General features: G+C 41.6%; 1 protein-coding gene across 1 annotated transcript in view; it reads left to right on the top strand.

Moving 5' to 3' along the window:
- The window catches only part of sv2a (synaptic vesicle glycoprotein 2A), a 49158-nt gene that overhangs the window by 9870 nt on the left and 11365 nt on the right, over nt 1-27923 (top strand). Inside the window, exon 3 of the mRNA XM_072393574.1 lies at nt 15088-15879. Within this exon, the coding sequence (XP_072249675.1) occupies nt 15270-15879 (610 nt within the window). The 5' untranslated portion in view covers nt 15088-15269. The remainder of the gene's footprint in view (nt 1-15087; nt 15880-27923) is intronic.

Genomic DNA, 27923 nt, shown 5'->3' with positions numbered 1-27923 from the left:
ATCCTAATCACGGCTGCACAGAACCGGTTTCCATCTTTTTATAGGTGAAAATTCACTTCATGCGTCACAGTGAGAAATCCAATGTGTCAAGAGCAAAATAACTCTGCTCTGCATGATATTAGCAGCCATCTGCAGCTCGGAGGAATCGCTGATGACCCACGGTTCTCTCTGGCTCTCGTGCACATGCTGCATGCACGCTTTCTGACTCTCAGGCTTTCTAACACAGTCCTGTACGTGCACACGAACAGAGACTGTCATCGCTCATGCCCGTCTGTCACGCCTGCTAACTGCAGTGTCTGTGCTGTCAAATGAGCATCAAAATGTAACTCAGTTTGTAAATGAGTGTGGATGAAAGAGACAAGACCGCTGCTTTTCATACTAATTGTGTATATTTCTGTCTTTTCAGTGTGTATATTTTTCTAAAACTCTGTAAAACAAGTTACCTTGAGACACTACTCCCCACTCTTCCCTTTCCAAGACTCTTTTCTTTTGCTTTATCTTGATATATTATTTGACATTTAATACTTTAGAGCAACTGATCTGTTTCCAAACACATTATCCCGCTGACAAAATATGAATTACAGAATAAATCAGGTCAGTTTTACTAATTTAACACCAATTCACAGCATAAATATTATTATAAACAAAGCATCCATTCATCCATTAATCAATCCATCCATCCATCCATCCATCCATCCATCCATCCATCCATCCATCCATCCATCCATCCATCCATCCATCCATCCATCCATCCATATCCATCCATCCATCCATCCATCCATCCATCCATCCATCCATCCATCCGATTAAGTTTAAATTTCACTTTTACTTAAGATTCACCAGAAAAAGATCAAATAAAAGGCAGATACGTTATGTTTCATCTCAAAAGGATGAAACAGAAAGTTTAATGGGAAGAAATAATTGGTCCTTTTTTTAGACAACCTGAAGAAGCCTCTGACCGAAGACACCGATGCATTTAGGAACCCGAGCAGATCTATGAAGCCATGCTGCAGAAAGAAGTCTTTACCCCAAAAACACTCCATCACCATGAAACCGAATCATTTATCTATCCCAAAGAGAAATTCTATGGCTTTGGGGTTAGCACTTTAAAACCATCTGATTTTGAATGACTGCCCCTCCATTTTGGCTCCATCAGTGGTATTATGGGATGTCCTCCGTCGGGTGGAACATCTTCTTCAACAACATCTTAATGTTCTTGTCCTTAAAAGAAAGCAGGAAGCTTAAAATTAGAATACATCATGTGTTTCTCTTCACCCACTGATGCACTTACATACACTTTCATCACATACAGCATCTGCTGACTGACCCCTGACCTCTTAACCGTCCCTCAGGCCTGATTCTGGGGTCCACTCTTCCTCACTGTCACCCTCAAGCTCCCAGCTGGAAGGAATGAGCCTGCTCCACCCATAAAATGCTCTTGCATCCATTTCCTGAGAGCAACAGTAGCTAGGACAGCAAAAACATTGATTATGGTGATAATTATGCATCCCAGCACATGTCCATCCATGTTAGTGCCCGAACAAAAATGCTCTAAATGCACTATGATGCCGCCAGAGAGTTAGTTTCTGATGTTTTAGGGGTTCAATGTGGCGCATTTTAACGGTGAGTCTGGACTCTTTGTTGCAACCTTGGTGTAAAGTTGGTACATAAAGGTTTGCGTCAGTGTCTTTGTGTGCTTATGTGTGGCTGTGTTCTATATTTGGAAACAGGAATGACTCATCACAGCAACAAAAGAACTGTTAAACGGATGCAGCTTTACTCAAATCTGTGTTTGCTCCTGGTTTCAAGATCATTTATCGCTGCTTCTCCTCCAACAATGGTCCAATGGTTCCATCACATGTCTGTAATGTGAGAAGGTTTTACCTGTCGGAAACAGGAAATCTGCCTTTAAAGCTTCAGAGTCACTGGATTACACGTGATATCACAGCAGACTGGTATTTAGGCTTTATTTATTCATTTTCTCCATCTATATCCATCTAGACCTCTACCTTTAGGCAGAAAAAAGGTACATTTCTCTGGTTAGGTGCTGAATTAATGACACATTGGTGTAATATCTTCAGTTTAAAGATGTTTAAAAGCTTTTAGCTTTGCAGAAATATCTATATTTGGAGGAATTTAAGCAGTATGTGTGCAGTTGAAGCAATATATTGTTTTCCAGCATTTAATTGATGGAAACAGAAGCGTTTAAATTTATGTTCCTGTACTTATTTAAGATTAATGGCTCCTTCCTTAACTCGGTGCTGAGTTTATTTAGAGCTGAAGAGTTGGTTCATTAGAGCTTTTCTGCCGAATTTTTTCTAGACCTCTATCTTTAGGCAGAAAAAAGGTACATTTCTCTGGTTAGGTGCTGAATTAATGACACATTGGTGTAATATCTTCAGTTTAAAGATGTTTAAAAGCTTTTAGCTTTGCAGAAATATCTATATTTGGAGGAATTTAAGCAGTATGTGTGCAGTTGAAGCAATATATTGTTTTCCAGCATTTAATTGATGGAAACAGAAGCGTTTAAATTTATGTTCCTGTACTTATTTAAGATAAATGGCTCCTTCCTTAACTCGGTGCTGAGTTTATTTAGAGCTGAAGAGTTGGTTCATTAGAGCTTTTCTGCCGAATTTTTTCTAGACCTCTATCTTTAGGCAGAAAAAAGGTACATTTCTCTGGTTAGGTGCTGAATTAATGACACATTGGTGTAATATCTTCAGTTTAAAGATGTTTAAAAGTTTTTAGCTTTGCAGAAATATCTATATTTGGAGGAATTTAAGCAGTATCTGTGCAGTTGAAGCAATATATTGTTTTCCAGCATTTAATTGATGGAAACAGAAGCGTTTAAATTTATGTTCCTGTACTTATTTAAGATAAATGGCTCCTTCCTTAACTGGGTGCTGAGTTTATTTAGAGCTGAAGAGTTGGTTCATTAGAGCTTTCTGCCGGATACACCTGACTCAAAGCAGTCATAGATATGCTTCTCCTGTGAGCCATGTGATCACGTTAATATCACATCGTGGCTTCGTGCCGTTGCCTCACAGAGAGAGGGTTGCTGGGTCGAATCCCGGCTGGGTTTTTTCTATTTACTGGTTTCTTCTCCCTCATCCCTCCTCTTGGAACGGATAACTGCAGGTCTTTTTGCTGCCAAAACCTGCCTCCTGCTAAACGAGTCTTTTATCCTTCCTATCAGCGGACATCAAGGCCCGATGCAGAGGAGGGAATCTATTTTGAGCAGGCTGTGGATTTACACTATGCAGTAAAACATAATTGTTAAACGCCCTCGGATTTAAGGGCGAGCCGTGAATAGCAGTTATTCTCTGGGTTTTGAATGAATGGCCTTTTGAGTTAAACTCATTTGATTCTGACTCTTTCAGGGGCAGATGGGAATCTCCAGTGGTGCTTTGAGGAGTAAATAGATGGATGTTTACAGATTAAATGTCATGATAATGATGTGATAATGTGACACCCTTCTCTACTAAAGAGAAATTGTGTAGAAGATCAGAATATAACAACTGGTTATTACTGAATAGCTGTAAATATCAGAAATACACACACACACAGGTATATATATGTAGTTTTTATGGCTATAGAAGAGTTTTAGCTAACAGTTTCCCTCTTACATCAGGAGTTATTGTTCCTGATGACATTTTACCGCTCATCAGCTCATATTTTGTGGTATTCTGCCGTTATCGTTACTCACTTCCAGCCGTTGCTTATTTTCTAATAAACCCAGATCCAGTCAGTCATCACTCAGCCTTGTAATAAAAGTATTCTGTCGTTCAGCCTCCAGTCGCTGTTCTTCGTGTGCAAACGTTTAACCTTTATTCTTAGGTCTCCTTTGTTTTGGACGGTTTCCGACTGAGTGAAATGACCCAAAGTATTTCAGTGGTAGGTGTCATTAAATCATTCTTAAAACGGAAAGGAAATAAGCTCCTGTGCTTCTTTTTTTATCTACTTTAGCGTTGGATGCAGCGGGGCATCCTTTATGAAAGGAAAAGGAATAACGGTGTCACACGCTCCTCGTGGTTATAACATACAGGCAGCTTGTGATCAGCATTCATTTTTGTGGTTTTTTCAAGACTCTTAGTGTAGTTTAAATTGAAAACCCTTTTAAAATAAAATGGGTGAAGTGGCTAATGTAATAAATCACAGCACACAATCAGACTCCCTTTGTTGTCTTTCTCATCTTCCCTTGACCTGTTGATGTTTTCCATCAAGGTAAATTGTTTATGAGAAGACATATTTTGACCTTAACCCCAGGGTTAGTGATAGAATCATTTCATCATGGCTTTTACTTGCCTTTTGGACTTTTTGGACTGGAAATTTAGACCTTTTTGCAAAAGATCAGAATATTTTAGGTCTATTTCTGGCTCTTTCGCTCACCAGCTCGTCTGAGACTTTCCTTCCTCTGCGTTAACCTTCTGTTCATATAATCTATACTTTTTTATCTTCTCCAACAGCTGGTGGCATAGAGAAAATATAGTTTCTGTATAACTGTGTGTGCTGATCCATAAAATGTCAAAGAAAATTAAGAAGCTGTTGGCAGGGCCTCAGCTTTAAACTGACAGAGCTGAGACACTTCATGCAGTCTAATGTTACAACAGAGATGTTTTAGTACTTGATGAAACAAGAACCCAAATCCCAGGAGGTCTGTAACACTGTTTGATTCCTAACTGCAAAGAGAGCTTCGTTTATTCTACTCCCAAGCTTCTTTGCTGCTGTCGTTTGTGAGCATGCCTTTAGGCCTCCACATCACACTCTGTGTTGGACGGCTTCATGTTTGAGCTTGTGTTTAAGATTGTTTTTCCCGTTGCGTTTGCTCAGTAGAAGAAAATGGGATTACATAATTAAATCTTTCACCAGCCATCAACAGCAGCCTGGGTTCCTACTCAGTCCCTCTACTCGACTTTTAATATTTTATCAATTACCAATTTGTTAGAGATACCAGAACGGTGCGGCACAATTAATCTTTGCTCTGCAAGCTTCTTTATGATCTCATTACTCTGAAAAGCTTAGAGGACTGGATGCATGCAAAGAACAGGGTAATATTTTCAGTGCATGAAGCCACAGCTGCACAGCTTCTCTACAAACACAGTAGAAATGCTGCTCACTGGCAGAGAGTCAGCCAGCGCACTCATCTCAGTATCTCTGGCTGATCAGAAGGTGATGGGCTGCTTCATTACATTCAGATGGCCCTCAAGAGTTTCCTCACACAAATGTCGTGGCCATGGCGACGGGGAAAGATCAGTCACTCCTCAAAGAGACAGAAAATTGACTGAGTCACTGTTCAGAGGTGGACGTAAAAGACTGCAGCTGTAATGCTGAAGTTAGAGGCTCAGAAAATCCAGATGTGTCGTTTGAGCCTCTGCATCCAAATCATGAGCTGTGTGGCAGAGGGATACTAAAGCCTGACACGGGACCCAATGACCTGAGAGAAGCCACCATGATATAAAGCACAAATGTGATTTGTCACTCCACCAACCTCAGCAGAAACCTCAGTTTGTTCAACCGCTGCCGACCTCCGACCTCTGATAGTCATGAGTCATGATGGAAATACGCTGCACTCGTCAGCCTCTGTTTCTATGCCAAACATCAGGTTGAAGATGCTTTAATACACAGGACTGCATCATTTCTGAAGTAGCAGTAGCTCTGCTGGATCTTATGACCTTGAACTTTGGAGAATGACTGAAAGAACAAGATGAGTTCAAAGAGCTGCAATTAATTTTCTGTTGGGCAGTTTCATTGTTATTCCTCCTCCCTGAGAGGAGCCAACTGAGGTGTTGGTTCGCTGTGTGGAGGCCTCTGGGTCAACCCAGGACTTGCATTATATTTCCTGGCTGCTCAGGGAGAATCTGGGAAGTCTCCAGGAAGACGTTGCTGGAGACAGTCAGGCCTGAGCCTCTCTGGTTGGTGGATAGATGGATGGAGCTTTTAAGGCAGGGATGTCAAACTCCGGCCCTCGAGGGCCGCTGTCCTGCAGGTTTTAGATGCTTCCCTGCTTCAACACACCTGATCCAGATGAAATTCATCTATTTTTCACACTGCAGTTTTAGCCTGAGATCTTATCTCTGATTTTTATTATGCATCAGGGATGTCCAAAGTCTGTCCTCGAGGGCCACCGTCCTGCAGCTTTTAGATGTTTCCCACACCTGATTCAGATGAAATGGATCTATTCAAAAGATTGTTAAGTTCTGCTAATGATGCATTGATCTGATTGAGCTGCATTGAAGCAGGGAAACATCTAAAACCTGCAGGACAGCGGCCCTCGAGGACCGGAGTTTGACATCTCTGTTTTAAGGACTTCATAGACTATAATTGATGCCATTTTATTTGGTCAGTAGACCTCAGGTAGTTCACTGTATCAGTAGATTCATTTTGGTTCAGATTCAGTACAAGAAGTTAGCTAATTATTAAAGCTCAGTGATGTGTATTTCTGCATCTAAAATGATGTTTCATGGCTATAAAACTTCCTCTGCGTCCTCAGTGTGTTTTTGTTTCATCATATCTGTGTATGCTGGGTAATATTTCAAAGTAAAGGTACAAACTGGGCCCATTGATTGTTTTTTCTGGCTGCTGCCGTTCCAAATTGATTAATTCTTTCCCTCGAGAGCATTTTCGGTGTGTGGCCAGCTCATAATTGCACTCCCGACTCGGGTCCTTATTTTTTCCTCCACAAATAGCATCTGTGAGCATTCTGCTGCAGATTTACTGCATGGACATAACTAAACAAGGACACGGGGCCTACAAGCATCACATTTTCTGGGGATGGTGGCTTTGAAGGCTGAAGTTTGAGTTTCATGCTCACTTTAATTTAGTAGCTCACACATCCATCACACTCACTTGGCCTTTGATTTATCTTTATTGGAGTAAATCACTCAGAAAATTGCTCCCGAGACGGAGATGGAGGAAGAGAAAGTTTTTTTACTTTTTATTTCTAGCCCTTAGATGCTTGAGCTGCATCTCCAGGTTTGCTTCTACTCGCTGCTTCTAATAGTGCACATACTGAGGAGTAGGGCTGAGCAATTTTATTGATACCGCAATATATATCAGTATTTCCAGAGAAAGTATCGATTTTTGCACCCACGATTATCGATATTTAATTTTTTTTTTTAGCGAACTTATTGAAAAGTCAGATGTTACAATTAGTGAAAACACAGAACATTAACATAATACAAAACAATGCCAGGGGGGTCACATTATACAAAATAAATTAGATGTTATTAAATAAAATGTTATATAAAGTGCATAGCTCAGGGGTTTTGATGGCTTTTCTGTTTATAGAATATAGGATTGTTGTAATTTATTGTTTGAGCTCCTTCTCAAAAATAAAAAAGATGGTTTGTGATCAGAGAATTTGGATTAGTGTTTATGGTGTTTAGCAAGTAAAACAAGCAGGTTGATGATGTAATATTCACAACATAAACATGAGTCTGTGTACGCTGAAGACACGTTTGTGACATGTTTGTTTGTTTCTGTTTGTCTGGCGGTGTTGTCCTTCCAGTTCAAAGGTCAGACCACCGTCCAATCAGTGACGATTCATGTCAAATCACACTGTCCCTTTAAAATCTTTCAGTAAATTATGTTTATTAAATCGTATCGAATCGTTGGCTTAATGCCGGTGTGGTACCAGATCTGCTCGGGGCCCTGCGCCTGTTTGGGTTTACGTTTACCCCACTATTTACATTTTATGAATGAAGTATTTTTTGCCAATATTAGGTTATTTAATAGAAATTCCAACTTTATTACAAACTGCATTGCGTCCCATTTCATAAGAATCAGATGTGCTCGGGGGTCAAGTCCCTTTCGAAAGATAATGCTGGATTTCTTTGTAAAAGCCGTCCATGTTTTTTTTTTACCTCTTCCGGACCAATCACACGTCATCGTGCCAACGTCCGGCCAATAGGCGCAGGGCCCCGAGCAGATCTGGTACCTACACCGTGTATCGTGTTGTATCGTGAGATTAGTGCATCATTACAGCCCTACTGGGGAGCCTTCCTATGTTGGGATAGTAGCCTTGTGGAACCTCTATGAACTGCTCTTAAACCTATCCATAAACTGTGGTCACTTTGGTCTAAGTAGTTGCTTGATATTCCGGACGTAGTTTGGTTTTTAACAATTGGCTTTTAGAGCCCTTTTATCTGGAAACAGCTTCTTACAGACGTTTGGCAGAAGAGTCAGAGCAGGGAGAGCAATCAAAACAGAAAAGTTTCAGATGATAAAACCAAACCGACTTGCTCAAAGCAGCGTGAAATGCTCTGTGGAGCTCAGGATAACGATAGAATCGGATGGTTTCTGTTTTGAGGACACACAAACAGTCACAAGGGGGAAACAAATGCAGTCACACTTTCCTCCCTGCTGCACAAACTGTAGATTAGAGCAATTTCAACAAAGCTGCAAGTTCAAAACAGTCTGTAAGAGCCTGATATTGTAATAAAAATGTGAAAAGTGTGTCCACGGTCATCACGAGGCTGTAAACCTTTGTATCTCTGCTGCAGCAGACTTTTTGTGACCAAGCGACAGATTGGATTAACAGCGGGAGAAAATGTGAGTCAAAAATGAGCCACTAACACAAACAAATAGTTGATATGACGACGTAGCTCTATGCAACTGACCCCATATGCATGTACTTTTATAACTGTATGCTGTATATCTATAATGCATTTTTCCTCCTGTTGAGTTTCTTGTGTGGAACCAATTGCTCACTTACCAAAAACATGCAAATGCAAACCGAAATGAGCCATGCATGGGTTAGCTTCCAGGTAATGCTGCCCCAAAGAGTGAGAGATGTCCAAACAAAAGAACTACTTTTTAAAGATGGCCGCAGACTGAAGGGTTACGGATAGATGGACTACTGACAAACAGGTAGTTTAATTGTTTAAAATGGCTTGAATAATTTGAGCTGAGCCTGATTCCCAAGTTCAAATCCACCCAAAGCCCATGGCCGGAGGGATGCTTGTTAGCGTAAGAATCCAAAGCGACAGCCTAACTTTGTTATTCAGCTTTGGTTTGAGAAGAGCTATTAGGTGACTTAAAGGTCACCACAGGGGTTCTGTTCATCATCATACAGGAGAAACTGATGTAACCCTGGCTGCTGCTCTCTGAATTCTTCAGCTCAGTAATCTGTAATCTGTGATCCCTCCCTGTATAAACTAATGAATGCAATAGATAATGGGTCAGCTGGCGTTAGTGGTGGAGCAGGGATTTACAGTTTATGAGTCTCCTCATCAGCCTGTGTCGGTTACCGGGGGATTCAGGACGCAGATGCAGGGTCGTGTGGTTCCAAGACGGTTTTATTTAAATAAAACACAAGACAGCAGATCACAGCACTGCAGGGCGATCTCCCGACTATAAAACTCCTAAGCGCTCTCCTCCGTATCTATCGTGGAGAAGGAGCGCAGCTATGAAAGTTGCAAAACATAAAATCTCTCCAAACTGGGAGGGAAACAGAAATGCTATGAACACGTAACAAAACAGAGGATCTATGAAACTTTAGTGATAACTAAAAGCTCTCCTTTAACGGAGGCGACTATGAATAGTAACGAAAAATCACTCCTTGAAAATGGAGGAGAAACAAAGCTATGAAACTTACCGTTATAATAAATAAACTAAGGCTATGGCTGTAGAATAAATTACAAAACAAGATGCACTGCAGGAGAGTCGCTCGCTGCAGGCTCGTGGAATCTGTGGGTTCAAGGGACAAGACCAATGGCTGGTAATGTAGCTCAAAAGGAGACAACATACTGGCACAAGACGAGGGAAACGCAGACTATTTGAACACATGAGGGACCAAGGGGAACAGGTGGAAACACTTGGGAATCAGGGAAGACAATGAGACGCCTGACACAGGAGGAAGGGCAAAATACCTGAAACAAGAGGAGAAGGTCAGTGAATTTTCAAAATAAAACAGGAAATGACGAGACATGGAACAGAAAATAAACCGTGACAGCCTGAAATATAGCAATAGGATGAATTCTTGATACCTGAAGGATGAATCCGGATTGACTCTCATGAGCCTGATCCAATGTGAGTCGTGCATGCTTAGATAAGACTAGTGCATGTGCCTTCATGAACTAACCCTCCCCAGTCCCTTACTGTCTACTTGATATACAAAACACAGATCCCAGATGTGAAACTTGAACATATTGCTGGTTACTGTTGATATTTGGAGGTACTACCAGTGGGTCTTGTGTACTTTCTCAACATCCCCGACTTTGTCAGGGCTCAAATCTGTTAATCTAAAATGTTTATGAGACTGTCCTTCTTCTTCTCTTCCCTGAATAACTGTAAGCCTGCAGCAAATCATTCTTCAACAGTTTTGTTTTTGGGATGTTTTAAAGAAATTGGATCAATCTCTACTCAAGTTTTAAAGGTTTAGATAAAGTTTTTGACATCAGATCCTAAAAATACCAAAGTATTATACCTAATCAGCTGATTAAAGAGATACTTAGTGGATTTAGGCTCTATAACCTCAGTATTTATTGTGTTATTCATTCCATAATCCCACAGTGTGCACGGGGATCTCAGGAAACGACTCATGACGTCTTCTGCTGGCTTATTGGCTTTTCCGTTCAGCTGAGCTTGTTAGCAGAAACTCAGTCATCCCAGCAGACTTCTGGGTCCTGTGATGTTGGCAGGCATCTATGTCTGTTTGACATCTTTGAGGCGACACAGGAAGCATTCAGATTTCCTCCCTCCTGCCTTCCCACTGCCTGCTGTTTTCTCGTTACATCAGTTGTTTTCTTCACATGATAATAACTGAATGTTTTCTCAATGAGCAGGAGCCACGATCCTCCTGTATCATATGTAATCACATAATAATTGTAATAATTAGGTTAGTTTGGCACTTTTCTGCACATCCACTGTGCCTGATAATTATTAAACGGCTCATTCACTCATCCCTGCACCGTAAAACCTGAGATTTTATAAACATTTGGAGAAATATGATGATTTTCTTTTGTATTTAGCAACCACATGTGAAAGGTATTTAATAAATAGTGTCTTTGAGCCTCCAAATCACGGTATGAGATGAGCTAAAAGTACCTCTCATATGGATCTGGTTATAGGATTTCCTAAAATGTATCTTTGGGAGAGCTATCCGCTGTTAGACTGATCTTTAGCTGGCAGCTTTTCTTTATCAGTTATCTTCTATAATACAAATACAGTTAGTCTTATTAATATTCATCATTCACATTGCTACCCAGTTCATATCCCTTCTACAAGTGTATCACTTCAGAGTCAGATTCAGATCTCATTCAGAATTAACACTAAATTGACCAAATACTGCCGACATACATTATTGCTGTGGCATTAATCATTTACAACTCCTTACTGGTAATAGAACTCTGGAAGAACTCTGCTGACACAGACTTGGTCGAACGCAGAAACCTTTTATTGCCAACCGGGTCCGTATCAGATTTACAGACTGATGCATCGAGTCTGGAGAGATCTTCAAAGCCCAAATGTCCGTGCAGTCTCTGTCTCACTGTTGGTGCTTCTTCCATAGCCAGAAGATAAGGTATACATATCTGAGGAGTGTGTTATTCTCAAAATGTTTTAAAAGCTGAACTATGAATACTTGAATCTTAACATATAGGAAATATCTTGAGCCACCTTATGTCCAAAGTCCAAAGTCCCTGCTTCAGTGCATCTAATTCAGATCAATGCATCATTAGCAGAACTTAACAATCTTTTGAATAGATCCATTTCATCTGAATCAGGTGTGGGAAACATCTAAAAGCTGCAGGACGGTGGCCCTCGAGGACCAACTTTGGACATCCCTGATGCATAATAAAAATCTGAGATAAGATCTCAGGCTAAAACTGCAGTGTCATGATTCAAATTGTGCTTACTCAAAGGAAGGAAGATGCATGCAGCCATGTGTATGTATGGTTTCCTTTATAAATCACTGTAAACACATCAAAACCCATCTTTAGTTATCTATGGATGAGTACAGTCCCCTAGTTTGGATATAAAAGTGCTGTTCGCACCTCAAATTAATAGACTTGACAATGGAAACAAGCAAAGAAGCAAACTGAGGTGAAAAAGAGGTGAAACTGAAACTTTTTTTGTCTCAGTTATGGGATCCCATCCAGAGTAAGAAGTCCTGAATATAAAAAAGGGCAATTAGCTCTGTAAATGTAGGGAAAAGGACCCTGTGGAGGCTAAAAAAGACATGGTTAGATTACAAATGAGAGGTCAAAAAGGACTGCATCAGGTACAGGAGCAGTACAAGAAGGCCCTGCTTTATCAGCAATGGATGAACGCATCACCTGTACAATAAACAGTCCACAGATGGTTGTTGTTTTCCTAAACAGCCTTTGGAAGCCTAAAGCGGTGCATGAGCCACCTGAAATGTTGTGCCAGGGAAACAGAATGATTTCCGAATACTTGTTCTCACCTTAAAGTCACGTTGGAAAGGTCTTTCAACAATGCCGGAGCAACCATCCTTAGACGTGACCAAAATGACAGCTCCACAGTTAAATAAGATATTATAGAGCTATTTATGAGCCTCTCGTTAAAAAATGCTTGTGCATAATCAGCATTTAGCAAATCAGCAAAGTCTTACCTCTTCTCTATATTCAATTTTAAACATTAAATCCTCTTTAGGGGGACAGGCCTGTTCCTTTTGAGTATTCTGCAGTCAGTGTTTTTCAGTCGTGTCGTCGGGAGCTGCCGCTTCCCTCAGGCTGAGCACTTTCTTTTTGTCTCCTGCTGAGCTGCTGCTGCTCTCTTTGAAGTGAACTGTGGAAACTATTCAAATTACTTAAGCGTTGGCTACATCTGCAGTCCACCCCCAGAGATTTCCTCTCCAAGGGCGCTTCATACACACCGGCGATGTGCCGCTGCTGTCAACAAACAGGGAAACACTACATGTGGGGCAGATGAGGGAACCTTTTCAGCTTTTTTTGCCCATTCAAATGAAGCAATATTAACTTTACACCATGCATTAAAGGATTTAATCTTACTGGGGACATAACTTAAGAGGAAAATGATTTACTTCTATCGCTGGCTGGAAGTCTTGAGCTTTTTTTAACCAACATCTCTGATGGGTGTAGTTGGGTGTGGCCAGACATGGGCTTTGTAAGTGATTTTTAAGGATCCTGGAGTTAATGTGAAAAGATTAGCATGTATTTAAACAACAAAATAAGACTTTGTGTTAAACAGTGTGAGAAGGTTTAACAGGAGGTTTAACGGGAAACTGACAGTTTGCATTGAATGCTAAGTTTTGTGGCGCTAAATGTAGATTTAGAGTAAACTTATTGTTAAAACGAGACTGATTCTAGTATAAATCACCATTCTGCTGAACTTGGCAGTGTTGGTCATCTTACTTTTGAAGTAAGTAATTAGTTACAGTTACAAATTACTAGTAACTAAGTTAGTAACTGAGTTACCTCATTGTAAGAGTAATTAGTTACTCAGCAAAGCAACTTGTGACGTTATTTTTCATGTTCTTTAAAATCTTTAACGTCAAAGATGTTTATATTAACTGATTGAAGAATAAAAACACTATAAACAGTATTTTAGAACATTTGGTGTTGATTTGAACTCAATAAATTGCAGCCGGTCATGTTAGCATGTGTTGCTGCTCCATAAGATTCGAGTTGCTTGAGGCAGACGTGGATAACGTCTTTTTTCCCGGGCGTAGCTGCATGTCACAGAAACATTCTTGCCTTTAATTAAAATGAGCGATAAGTACCGCCGGTCCTTTCAGTTTGAGGACGCTACCTTTGAGTTTCCCTGGCTCGGCGCCATTGTCCTGTCTCGCTGTGTTTGGCAGTCAGAGCTGCAGTGAGACACAGCGAGCAGGGCGTGATCCGCCCACCCAGCCAATCATCAACGGCGTCATCAGCCCCACGCCTGCTCTCTTCAGGTAGCCGATGTGCAGCCAAAACCTGACACTTTGCGCTTCATTCAGCCAACTTGTAGTAACGCTCCACTTCACATTCTCAGTACCGGTGGGAAAAGTACTTAATTAGATTACTCGTTACTGGAAAAAGTAACGCCGTTATTACCAACACTGGAGCTGTGTCACAGTCAAGGCCGGCGGCTTGTTATCTATGCCAAATCTCACCACGACTGCTATATAAACAGGGCGACCAAAATAAAACCCGATACGATGCCTGAGGAGTGTTGTGACCTCTGTGCCGCTTTTCTCACACTTTTCATTCATTTCTGCATAGATTTCAAACAGGAAAATCCTCAGTTTCACTGTGATGGTTACAACAGAGCAAACTGATGTTTTCTTCACATTCTCAGTAACGGCAACGGCGTTGCAACGATGGGAAAAGTCATTTTCTCTCTAACGCTAACGCTGTTATTACCACTGGAACTTGGGTTGTATCTTTCTTGTTGTGTTGCCTTTGTGAAGAAAATATCAAACTTTAGCAAAGGGTTTACTTTTGTAAGCTGGGATATACCTGCGTATGTTGCAGTCTCAACATTCAGAGCATCATCTCTGTCTGTTTAGATAGTTTTGCCTGTTTGTGGTGTTTACAGGCTTTTCCAAGCGAGCCAAACAAGCAGCATCACAGCGACAGAGACGTCTTCGAAGAGCAGTGTGGAATGCTGATAGATTCTTGTTTATAAAGACCAGAAGTCCAGTTGTCTCCTAAAAGTTTGGGCAGTAAGTCTGATGTCCTTGCAGATATTTGACTGTATCATGAGGTTGAATCTAATGGCAGCAGTGGGCCGCAGCATCAACACAAACTGACCTTTGCTGCACCACATTACAGCGCTGCGTGCTAATTACACGGAGTCGCAGCAGGGTTCGTTACAGTGTAGGTTCTGTGGTGCGCCACTGTAAATGCCACGGTATGATTGGTGCTGGGGTGAGGAGAGAGCTGTGAGATTACTGCTGTTCGGTTAATATAAGCTGCTGAGCTCCTGGACTTTTAAGCTGCCAGTGCTGAGACAGCCAACATGTTCTGTAAATGTCAGCGAAATGTGGATTCTGATGGTCCTTTGTGTATCTGTATTAATTACTTTTAATCTAGGCAGTTTAAACCCAACTTGGGTGTTTCCTCCTGACGTGCACTGTACTGCCAATGTGACGACTCGTGCTTTTTCCTTGCTTTTCCTCAGGATTCGGCGTCTCAGTGCTCTCTGGCTGTCGTCCACCAGCAGCAGGGCAGTGGAACAAGGAGCTGTCCACGGTGCTGAATTCCTCAGTCAACAGAAATCCCCGGCACATACTCATGCGCTTCGGCCACTCCTGATACCTCCGATTCGTAGCAGCATCTCACCAACACCTCAACTCATCCAAGATGGACGATGACGGTCGCTACCGAGAGAACCACTCAGAGTTCATCCGTGGCGCCAAGGACATTGCCAAAGTCGCCAAGAAGCAGGTCGGCAAGAAAGTGGGGCGCGGAATGGACAAAATGACCGACGAATACACCAAGCGCTCCTATAAGCGATTTGAGGAGGAAGACGATGATGATGACTACGCTGGTGTGCCGAGCAATGATGGCGGATATTACCGGAACGACAGCCGGGCCAATGACGACGAAGGTCACAGCGACTCCACTGAAGGACACGACGAGGATGATGAGATTTATGAAGGCGAGTACCAGGGCATCCCGAGGGCGGAGTCAGGCAAAGCTGGCAGCATAGACGGGGTGGCAGCCGCCCAGGCACAGCAGTTCAGGGACCTGTCGGCGTTTGAGGGTGAGAGGAGGAAAGACCAAGAGGAGCTGGCGCAGCAGTATGAGACCATCCTGCAGGAGTGTGGCCAGGGGAAGTTCCAGTGGACGCTCTACTTTGTCCTGGGACTGGCGCTGATGGCAGATGGCGTGGAGATCTTTGTGGTCGGCTTTGTGCTGCCCAGTGCAGAGAAGGACATGTGTCTGTCTGAGCCAAACAAAGGAATGCTGGGTAAGCCTTCCAGATTATACTCTCTTGTTTCAAGTAAAATAGAAGATACTAAAAGTGTTTCTAAATAATGTGCAGGAGGATGGATACAAACAAAAAAGTACCATCAGTTTTGTCTTTCTGCCAACAAAGCAAACTTTCTTTCAGCTAATCTTCTCTGTATTGTAACTGTCTTTGTTTTATGCCACCACTTCATGTTCTGTTTTCTTTCTTGTCTTACCTTTGCAGCATATCTGTCAGTAGTTCCTCTTTTACAGATGTTTAAGATTCAGCCGACCAAACAGCATCTGAGCAGCAGCAGAATATTAAAGCCACTGAAAACACAATGTTCTCTGCTCCAGTTCAGCTGTTTTCTTGCTAGACAGTATGTGTGTGTGTGTATGTTCCTGTTTATGTTGCCTCATTGGGACCTTTTCTGTGATAATAACTGTCAGGCCAGTGCTCCATATGGTCCGAGTGAGCCAGGGTGTCATCTCTGGGGTCCTGACAAAGGTGCTCAGCTTAAGTTAGGTTTGAGTTTGGTTCGGCTTCCATGACTGTCACCATGTTTCTGTTGATTTTGCATTAAAATGGGCAAAGATCCTGTGATAATTTTCCTACCTTGAGGCCTGATGTCCAATCATCATCTGAAATTAGCTGCACAGGGACCACAGTGTGATCATGACCCAATTTCACCATTTCAAACGGACTGTTTAGTTTTGACAGACACCTTTAATCAAGTGCATATTTTATTAAAATGGCTGGACTAATATAGTTTAATTCAAACTGTATGTTGAGTTGACCAGAATTAAAGGCAAATCCAAATATAATCCATATAATCCAACTGTTCTCACCTTGTTTTTCAGTTCAGATCAATTTCTTTATTTAACAGTTTGAACCCGCAGTATGAAACTTTAAATTCAGATTGGTTTTACCTTTAGAAGCTTGTTCTTTTTCAGCTCTTGGCTGCTGTTGGTCAGTGAGCTTTCTTCCATCTTTGCATAATTTGTTCTTTTCCAGTTTTCCTCTGCCAATCGACATGTTCCAGCATCTGTTAAATTTAGTATGTACATACAACATTATCTTACTGTAACTTATAACAACTGAAGTTACTGTCAAATATTCTTCCCTGACATGTGAATTAACAGGAAACATTGTCAGCTAACCAGCTAACAGTAGATTATTAGTCATTTTCTGCCAAACAGCCTCATCAATACCTGTTTATCTGCTGTGGTTTGCTGTTCAGTGTCTGGAAGGACAACCTTTATTAGAAGCTTATTGAATTTAGGTGAAATATTCAACAAACATGCCCTGTTTCTTACAAATTTCAGCTAATTTGATAGTTGTGTTTCATTATGTTTTATATTGGGCTGATCTGACTCCATAAGTGCATGATTTTTTGACTGAATGAACTCGATGGGTGATGTGTTTGGCTGGAATTAGAATATAAAGTTTCAGATATCAGTTTCAGAGCTGCAGCAGAAGCAAACCTGAATCAGAGGAGACTTATCTTCTGCCCCCCCAGCTTCATATAATGCAGTAATGATGAGAAATTGTTTTTTATCGTCAATGCTGTCATTGAGTTTGCAATTAAATTAATTAGTTTAGTGATTGCTGCAAGAAATAGCTGCAATTTAGTCATTTGTGAATGTTTAATTTGTTACTTTTACTCCCAAAAGCTTAACAAGCAACCTATGTGGTTATTTCTGTTGGTGGACTGATAATTTCAGCTGCTGTAAAAAACAGTGGAAATCAATAGCGACACATTACTGGCTTTCATCCCGTCCCTTCCTCCTGTTACGTAACATGCCTGAATCATGCCAGAGAGCCTCTTTTGCTCATACTTCTCTGCATCCCCTGATTTCTACAGTCCTCTCCCACCCGCCCCCGCCCTCATGCCCTTTCAGCACAGTCCACATCGAGACAGCTACTTTAACCTGATGCACTGTGGTGGAATCGTGCATTGTGTGTGTGTGCGTCAGGGCGTGCATGTAGTGGGTGACACAGAGAGTCTGCACGTGCGTGAGCTGTGAGCACTTGCAGGATATTAACCGCCACACAGCAGGAAGCGTTCAGATGATCCCAGCGAGGGAAATTCAGAGGCAGAGAAAATTACTGTAACAGCTCACTGTTACAAAATCACTGCTGTTTCTTTTATTATCAGCAACACACAATAACTTCATTAAATAAGGAAATTAAAAGCAAGACATAAAGACTGACATTTTAAAATGAAATCCTTTGACTGTGTGGATGCTTTATGTGCCAGAGGATACACACAGTGGTTGTCATTGATTTGCCCTTGTTGTGAAGCTGCAGAGGTTGGACTTGCAGGCTACTGTAGTTGGTTCAGCGTAATAGGAGGAAAAAAACAGCAGCTCTGCACTCTGCAGGGAGATTTCAGGAGAAGCTGAAATAATATTGATGTCAAGGAGATTTCACATTGCATTTCCATCCTTCTTGAGGAGCTTTCAGCTGCAACCTTTGCTACATTGTACACTGCCTCATCTAATTATAGCAGCGAAATGACCGCAAGCCTGTTTTTAAAGAAGCTACTGCACAGTTTTCCTGAGGCCATCAGAAACCTTTATGTATCATAAAATATCTGTGGCCTTTTAATGGAATTAGTAACTAAAATCTGGGATGAAGGGAAAACAGATGGGACAAAGATTTGCTAATTCCTGTGGGACATGCTGGCAGAGCAAAGTGTAGGTAAATTAGGTTGGATGCTGTCACCAACCAGATATAATTAGCATTAAAACTTTAATACACGCTGTTCTAAGTGGAAATGAGTGTCAGAAAGGAATTAATAGTCAGCGGACATGAAAACAAATATGCAAGCTAGCAGGTGGCAAATTCACCCTTTCAGTCTGTTTTCTGGCAGTGTTTTTTTTAATGAGACTGAAAAATATGAGCTCTTTTTCCTCTATATGTGCTGTAAAAAGGAGCAAACCAAGAGTAATAACACAGTACAGCATAGTAGGTCAAACCAATAAGAATAAATAGATTAAAAGAAACCTTCTCAGCATTTTTCTCAGCACTTTTTTGGTGCATGGCATACTGCTTTACTGTCAGTTTTCAATGCACAGGGAGCTGTTACATATTGCCAGTTTGCCACGATTCACATGCATGAAATGTGATAACAGTGACGTTTGGAATTGAAACAACAATCAGTCGAAAGATCAGTCAAGTGATCAGTCAAGTGATATGTTTGGCCAATACCTGTGCTACCGCTTGAAAAGTTGAATTACTTTCCACCATCATGTCTTCTATTAAAACGAGGCAGCGGACTCAGAGTTTGAGTTGGCAAACGTCACCCGATACAAAGTGAGATGCTTATGCCTGCTCATAGCTGCTGTGTTGTTGTTATTGGCGGCTATCGTGGGGGCTTATAGAGGGCTTTCTACACCCTCGTCTACTGGGATGATGTCATCGACGCCCGCAGCTGCAGCACAGTTTATTCACTCCGGTAAGAACGTCCATCTTACTCAAAGTTGTCGTCCATGTCGTCAAAATCTGATAAATATCCTGCCATGTTGCACAAAACTATCAGCAGCAAACTACGTGTGAAGTTAGCTGACTGTCACAGAGCACGGAGTGAATAAACTGTGCTGCAGGGGGGCGTGTGGATGAAGTGGTCCCAGTAGAGTGCCTGTGTAGAAATCCCTCCGTTAGCTCTCCTATAGCTGCAAGTAGCCACATAACAGCAGCTATGAGCTAACAGAGCTATAGCACACGTTCATTCATTCATTCTTCTTAAAGTATTGGTGAAATAAAGACAGATAATGCCTTATTTAGAGGCTGCATCCTCTAAGCCCCGTTCACTCCGTTATATGGATCTCCAGTTATCTAAATATCTTCTGAAGGACGCCAACTTTCACCAAACTGTTCTCGGTGAGTAGATGAACGTATTTCATGCCAGAAATAAGGTCCAGGTTTAAAAATAGTTCCCCTTTAAGTCATCTTCTGCAGGCGTAGATTGAAGCCCAAACTGGCAGCTGGACATGGTCTTTGTGGTGTGTTCGAGTGCCCTTTTTCTACCCTGCAGGAGGCCCTTTCATCACTTCTGGTACTTGATGTTGACGTGGTTTATAAGAGCTTCAACAGCCCCGGTGACAACTCTTAGCATCTCATACACCGTCTGGTTGTGAAGACCCAGATACGCATCCTCATAACAGTTGCTTTGAAATACCAAATCAAGAAAAAAAGAAGGATTTTACACCACCACCAGCCAGCATGTTACAAATAGCTGCAGGTAACCAACCAAACTTCCTATTTCATGAGAAATTTCCCCCTTTTTTGGAGGCGATGTCATCAGTTGCCGCAGTGTTTGTTTAGTCTGAAAAGCTGCATGAACATCACAGCATTAACCGTCACAGAGTGAGACCGGTGCTTCAAAGCAATTATTAGCCTTTACTTTACAGCTTTGCCTTGTATGCAGCGTTAACGGCCGTATTCTCCTCCAGTGGGACTCTCAGCTCCTGGCTCATTCAGAAAGCCTTGTGCGCTCATGCGGAAAGGGGAAAACCAGCTATTAATAGTACCCCCGTGCCCCTCCCCGCTCCCTTTTACCCATCTACACAGAAGCACAATCCTGCACTGGCACACACTTTTTCCATCTCCATCCACACACACACGCATGTATCCACAACCCTGGAGCCTTGGGGAGCTCTGTCACTGGGCCGACCGGCCACTTTCCTCCCCTCCCCTTTCTATTCCTCTTTTTGCTCTGTCCCATGCTAGCTATCCACCTCCCCTCCCCCCACTTCCTCCCCAGAGTGTTTAGGTGCTCAGCTGTCTGGAGATTTTTGCCTTTCCCCTTTTACACCATTTCACACCTCAACATGCTCACCTCTCTGCAAAGCTCCACATTGGTTTGAGCTTAAAATAAATCAATACCTCTTTGTACTGCACATCATGTTAGTTATTAAGCCAAAAGATCCATATTCATACATAAAGACTCACATATATTTGTATGAATATGACACAAATTCTAATAAGCATTTAAACAACAAGAAAAGTTTCCATCTCCACAGCTTAAGGTTGTGTGAAACTCTCAAATGATCATCACATGTTTTTACTGCCTCTCGTTGCATTTTTCATCCCTTTGAAAACAGGCAAACAGAGCTGATGTTGGTGCAAAGTTCAGTTATATGTTTGTAAATGTGCCGCTCTTCTGGGTTTCTCTTCCTTTTACGTTTACTTTACAAAATGCAGTGCATGTTCTGCTGCAGTCCCTGTTGGTGGTGACCCTCTTTAGTGAGAGCAGCCATCACAACAGCCCTAACTAGCTTCTCACCAGGCAACACTTCTGCTGAGTATTACAACTGGGTCCTTGCAGTGATTGGAAATTATCAACATTCAGCAGCTCCAAGGTGTCATTCCAACATGCAAACATGAGTTTTTTGGCTGCTTGAGGACACAGCATTGGATAGTAAGGCAAATATTTACTTGTTTGAACTTGGTTTGGGCTTATAGAAAGGCCAATATTCATATATCTTAATCACTGATATGTGGCTAGTTGGGACGCCAAGGTAGGGAATCTTTTCATGGTTTATTATAAACTAAACGCAGATACACAGATACGTAGGCTCTGTTCCCCTTTTTAAAATACCACAGAAGTGTGGTTCTAAATAAGGAGACATTTGTGATGTCAGTTGTGTGCCAGCTAATACAAACTGTCTCCATTAGTAATGTAAACCTTCCAAAATGAAGTTACAGATTCAACAACTGCAGAAAACAATAAGTTCCATGTAATTATGGCTATGATCTATGATAATGCATTAATTTGTAAGCATACACCGGACGAACTGAGCTTTCTTCCTCACTGCCTTGAGACTTGCACAACCAATATATCCCAACCCAATCCAGCCTTTTCAGGGGTCTTGGTCCATGAGTATACACACATATATATATATATATATATATATATATATATATATATATATACATATGGCCAGAGGACCAGACCTTTACATACCTTTACTGTCCAGTAGCATTGTGATGGTAAATCATTTTAATCTTACAGGATTAAAGCTTTGTTTTTGGTCTCTATCACCTTCTTGGTGAAATATTTGAGATTGTCCAATGACTCACTATGTTACAGCTGTATGTTGCATGTAGTTTTCTGCTGAAAACGTCTGTCTGCTTTGGCCAAATCAAAGCTGGGAGAATGGAGAGAGCAAAGGAGCAGGGAGTATATCCCTACCCCATGTTTTTAGTTGTGGGTAACTGCAAAACTTTGCTTGTTCTTCACCAAAAAGCAGCTGCGAATGCATTTCAGCCACACAGACAGACAAATCTGAGCCAGTTAATGTGACGAAACCAGACGAGATAATGACAGGGAAGTTTTTGCTGAAAGGGTGGCCTGATGGCACAGCAGTTAGTCTCAGCCTGCAGTTCTGTGTGGATGTGATTTTTCCCGGGACCCATGCTGGTCACTGTGGTTGACTGTCTGTGTGCCTGGTTGCTGCTGCAATGCGACGATGCTGAGTCCTGTCATCGTCACTGGCTCGTTGTTACAGCTGTGAGCTTTGTTGTCAGGAGAAACATCTGGCAGCTGTGTCTCTGCCCAGGATGGAAAACACACATGCACACCCATACATATTGTGTTTCCATTACTTCAGAGGGCTTTGAAATGACTTATGTCAAATTTATATAGACCAATCCTGTCATCACCCACGACCACAACCTCGATTTTAACCTCAAACCAAGACCTAAAAAGGATTTTATATGCTGGTAAAGAGATTTATGTTCATGTACGCACAGAGAATCCCCTGCAATCAGTTAAACAAGTGTATTAAAGTCACCTTCTTCCTCAGTTCAAAGCTTTAGTGTTTACTCTCAAATACTCTCAAAGGTATGAGTCACACACAGACAAAGAAAAAACACTTTAATCGATGCTCAAAGCTCTCTTTATCTGACAGGAAAAGACGTCCCTCTTAATATCATCCTGTTTGCTAACCTCATCTCTTCTGCCTCAGTATTGTAGGTCTAACGAGAGCGAACATTCATCTTAATCATCTCAACAGTCAGCCTGTTAAATGGTGTAATGGATCATCTTCGCTGGTCCACCGGATCCCTTTAAGAGTTGTTGTCATCCTTTATTCTCCTTTCAACTGACCTCACAGTCACTGTCTGGCTTTTTCGTGCCACCACTACAGAGTCAGGGTTGATATTTCTAATTCACCACAGACAATACTAAATATTGTAATAATATTATTGCTGCTTGCCTGCTTTTACTTTTCAATGATGAGTAAAATAATTTTCTAATAATTGTCTCACAACAATATCCATGAACTTGATCATCAAAAGAAACATAAAAAAAACTGTTTTTATCTGCTCTTGAATCAGGGTTAACTCCAAATCATTTAAAAGCAATAAGCTTCTAAGTACGACACTCATTTTAATGTTTCCAGCGTTAACTTGAGTGTCTTTGCTTGATAAAACAATTTTAACTTCAGATCCACTAACATACATGTTTCAGGGACTGTTAGAAATCATACATGCAGTTTATATCATTCCAAACTATTCCATGTCTTGTTATTTGTGCACCACAGTTAAAGGGAAAATACGTTCATCTACTCAGTGAGAACAGTTTGGTGAAAGTCCTTCGGAAGATATTTAGATAACTGGAGATCCATATAACGGAGTGAACGGGGCTTAGAGGATGCAGCCTCTAAATAAGGCATTATCTGTCTTTATTTCACCAATACTTTAAGAAGAATGAATGAATGAACGTGTGCTATAGCTCTGTTAGCTCATAGCTGCTGTTATGTGGCTACTTGCAGCTATAGGAGAGCTAACGGAGGGATTTCTACACAGGCACTCTACTGGGACCACTTCATCCACACGCCCCCCTGCAGCACAGTTTATTCACTCCGTGCTCTGTGACAGTCGGCTAACTTCACACAGAGTTTGCTGCTGATAGTTTTGTGCAACATGGCAGGATATTTATCAGATTTTGACGACGTGGACGACGACTTTGAGTTAGATGGACGTTCTTACCGGAGTGAATAAACTGTGCTGCAGCGGCGTGCGTTGATGACGTCATCGTAGACGAGTGTGTAGAAAGCCCTCTGTAAGCCCCCCCGATAGCCGCCAATAACAACAACACAGCAGCTATGAGCTAACAGAGCTATAGCACACGTTCATTCATTCATTCTTCTTAAAGTATTGGTGAAATAAAGACAGATAATGCCTTATTTAGAGGCTGCATCCTCTAAGCCCCGTTCTCTCCGTTATATGGATCTCCAGTTATCTAAATATCTTCTGAAGGACGCCGACTTTCACCAAACTGTTCTCAGTGAGTAGATGAACGAATTTCATGCCAGAAATAAGGTCCAGGTTTAAAAATACTGGAGTTCCCCTTTAAGATAGGAAGAGCCAGTGCAGGAATAAGAGTCATACCAGACCTTTGTAACAGTTTTCACCTGAGCTGAGACACGCAGCTTAAGAAGCTCTGGACAAGATGGCTTTAAGTCAAAGTTGCTTCCATCTGTGTTCACTTGCAACTATGAAGTGTCACTGTCTTGTTGGCACAAGATTTAGTAGATTTAATCGGTCTAAATATAATGAAACGGTGTTGATGTGCAATAAGAGTAAAGTTTTCCGGTCCACTGGAGCTAAAGGTCTTATTGGAGGACAAAAAGAACACAACATAGATGCATGAGGGCTTCTTTTTTTTAAAGAAAAGTGATAATGAAATTTAATAGAGATGTCACAACCAGGCAGTGTAAGCTGTCCCTGCTCCTCCTTAGTCATTCAGAGTGATCTCACCAATAAGTGAGGCTGAGGAAGCGCGAAGGCTGTTGACAGGATGTCAATAAGCTACTGACTGCGAATGAGGGAGGGGTGAATGTGAGGGAGCATCATCAGAGCCACAGACAGACAAAGTCTGACAGACAAACACACTGAGAGGCAGTTTTGGATAAGTGCATGGGATGTGAGTCATGTTAGCACCTTGAATCACAAGGTTAAGTTGAAAAAAGGTGGTGTTTGTTTCTTTTATCGACTTGCCAGCTTGCAGGTGTTAACATCCCGTTTTTTCATGGTACATTTCAGAGATTTAAGAGATTTTCAGTACATAAAACCCGGCCCCCATTTTAACATCCAGTCAGCGATAGACTTGATCAGACATCATTTGAACACTGGGACGATGCTTTAGCTCTTTTATAGATATGTCACATCTTGGTCCTGTTGTAGTCTCTTAAAAATGTCATTAAATTTCATACAACCCTACAATTGTTCAACATTAGCTTTGCGCTTCCATGTTGAAAGTTTACAGCAAAGAATTAGAATTGATCAACTGGATCAGTTGGATTGGGATCAGACATCCATCAACCGACCTGATTTTATGACTGAACATGTGATAGTTACATTGGTCTGAGTTGCATAATGTTGCCATTTCTGTTACAGGCAGAGGTGGAGCCATCCCTTGATCATTTTCAGTTTGCATCTCAACTTTAAAGGAGAACTCAAGTATTTTTAAACCTGGACCTTATTTCTGGCATGAAATACGTTCTTCTACTGACCAACAACAGTTTGGTGAAAGTCGGCGTCCTTCGGAAGATATTTAGATAACTGGAGATCCATATAACGGAGTGAACGGGGCTTAGAGGATGCAGCCTCTAAATAAGGCATTATCTGTCTTTATTTCACCAATACTTTAAGAAGAATGAATGAATGAACGTGTGCTATAGCTCTGTTAGCTCATAGCTGCTGTTATGTGGCTACTTGCAGCTATAGGAGAGCTAACGGAGGGATTTCTACACAGGCACTCTACTGGGACCACTTCATCCACACGCCCCCCTGCAGCACAGTTTATTCACTCCGTGCTCTGTGACAGTCGGCTAACTTCACACAGAGTTTGCTGCTGATAGTTTTGTGCAACATGGCAGGATATTTATCAGATTTTGACGACGTGAACGACGACTTTGAGTAAGATGGACGTTCTTACCGGAGTGAATGAGCTGTGCTGCAGGGGGGCGTGTGGATGAAGTCGTCCCAGTAGAGGTGTGTGTAAAATTAGCCACATAACAGCAGCTATGAGCTAACAGAGCTATAGCACACGTTCATTCATTCATTCTTCTTAAAGTATTGGTGAAATAAAGACAGATAATGCCTTATTTAGAGGCTGCATCGTTTTTGCTCCGTTCAATTTCCCGATCACGAGTTATCTAAATATCTTCTGAAGGACGCCGACTTTCTCCAAACTGTTCTCAGTGAGTAGATGAAAGTATTTCATGCCAGAAATAAGGTCCAGGTTTAAAAATACCGGAGTTCCCCTTTAATGCATCTGGTTTTAAAGCATCTTGAAAATCCTGCAGCATATGCCAGGTTGCTTTTTATTGCTTTTAGCTCCGCCTTTAGCCACACCTCCTTCTTACAAAGCTGGTGGAGCTGGATGTGAATCCCTTTTTAATCAGATGGTATCACTCTTTGCTCACAAAGCGGTCACAACAGGTAAAATTCAACTCGCAGGGCTCCGTCAGTTCCCCATTTCTGTTCACACTCTACACTAACGACTGGGTCAGTGCTCGAGTAAACCAATACGTAGGTAAGGTTTGTTAACTGGTGTGATGCCAGTTGAGATGTTGCTGGACCCCAAAGCAGTTGGTGATCAGAGTCCTGTGAGCATGCATGGCAACTCCATCAAACAGGTCACATCATTTAAATATGACTTCAGCTGGCACACACAGGTGGAAAAGGTCTGTACCAGGGTTCATCAGCGCCTCCATTTTGTAGAAATATTATGGCTATTTTCTACAGAGCCCATGATCAGGTATGGCATCACCTGCCGGTTTGGTAGCCTCACAGTCAAATGCAGATCTCAGATCAACTCCCTGGTGAAGACAGCTTCTGAGACCATGGGCCCACCTGCCCTTTCCTCTCCACAAGACCTTTTTAAGCAGGCCACAAACATCCTCACTGACACATCACATGTGCTCAGTCCAGAATGCACATTATTAAACTCAGGAAGAAGGTACAGGGTTCCACTCTGCAAACACTCATTTATCAGTTGAGCTCATTGACGAGCAGCCAGGGGAGGACGAAAAGGAAAGGAAGGAGCAAATGAGGCCGAGATAATGGCGTATGGGTGTGTTTTTCTGAATGTACTTTGCACATCGTGTCAGATTGTTTTGAGTGTGTGTATATGCATATTTTTAGTGTTTTCTTCTTTGTATTCCACTGCCGCACTGCTCTTTAGTCCAAGACAAATTGCTCCAATGCAGACAAATACAGAAACCTTGAACCTTGATTTCACAATAAAGGCTAAAAAATGTAATGTTGACTACGTTTTCCTGATTCGTTCCCCTCTCTAAATATGAAGAAGCAGCTCAGTTCATCACAGTGTTGGCAGCCACTGTGTCTCTGCAGCATGACATCCAAATTATCTATATTTTTTCCAATAGGTGGGGCCATGTGTTCAGACCCGCTCACTTTTCTACTTCTAAGGCTTTAAGTTAGGGGTTAGAAATACATTTTAAGGGTTTAAATGAGTTTTAGAAATCATACAATGATCCATGGGTAACTACAGGTACAACATGCTGTGATACGCTGCCATCTCACAGTTTCTGACCATGAACTGCTGTTTCTGACCTGTTACATGTTCTCAGTTGAGACTGGGTTGCATGAGCTGAGCATCCAATGTGTGAACAAAGACCAGCTTTTTTTTTTCCAGCATAGAAATTATATTCTGTGTCTTACGGTGAACATCTGCCTCTCGTTTGGTTCTTTCAGCATAGATAATACTGATGTGAGGTGTGCCAAATGGTCTTTTAGTTCACAGATACAAAGCACATCCTTTAGCTCCTTACACAAAATTACAGATGTTAGATTAACATCAAAGTGTAGTAACTACTAAATGTCTCTGGTCACAACTGGAAACCAAACTTGAGCATCTGCTGTCAGAAACTTCGTAATCAGTCTCTTCTTCTTGTGTTTTTATTGTTTATTGTCTATTTTGTCACCATTCTTTCCGTATAAATTCTTAAAAAGAAGGTGGTTATTGAGGAGAAACACCTGATCCTTACAGCTGTGTAGTATATAGTTCAGATGATTATGCTGAA

This window comes from Leuresthes tenuis, unplaced genomic scaffold, assembly GCF_036924035.1.
Source record: "Leuresthes tenuis unplaced genomic scaffold, fLeuTen1.0.hap1 SCAF_10, whole genome shotgun sequence".
Taxonomy (NCBI): Eukaryota; Metazoa; Chordata; class Actinopteri; order Atheriniformes; family Atherinopsidae; genus Leuresthes; species Leuresthes tenuis.
The sequence above is the reverse complement of the archived record's forward strand: the minus strand, read 5'-3'. Positions and strand labels throughout refer to the sequence as shown.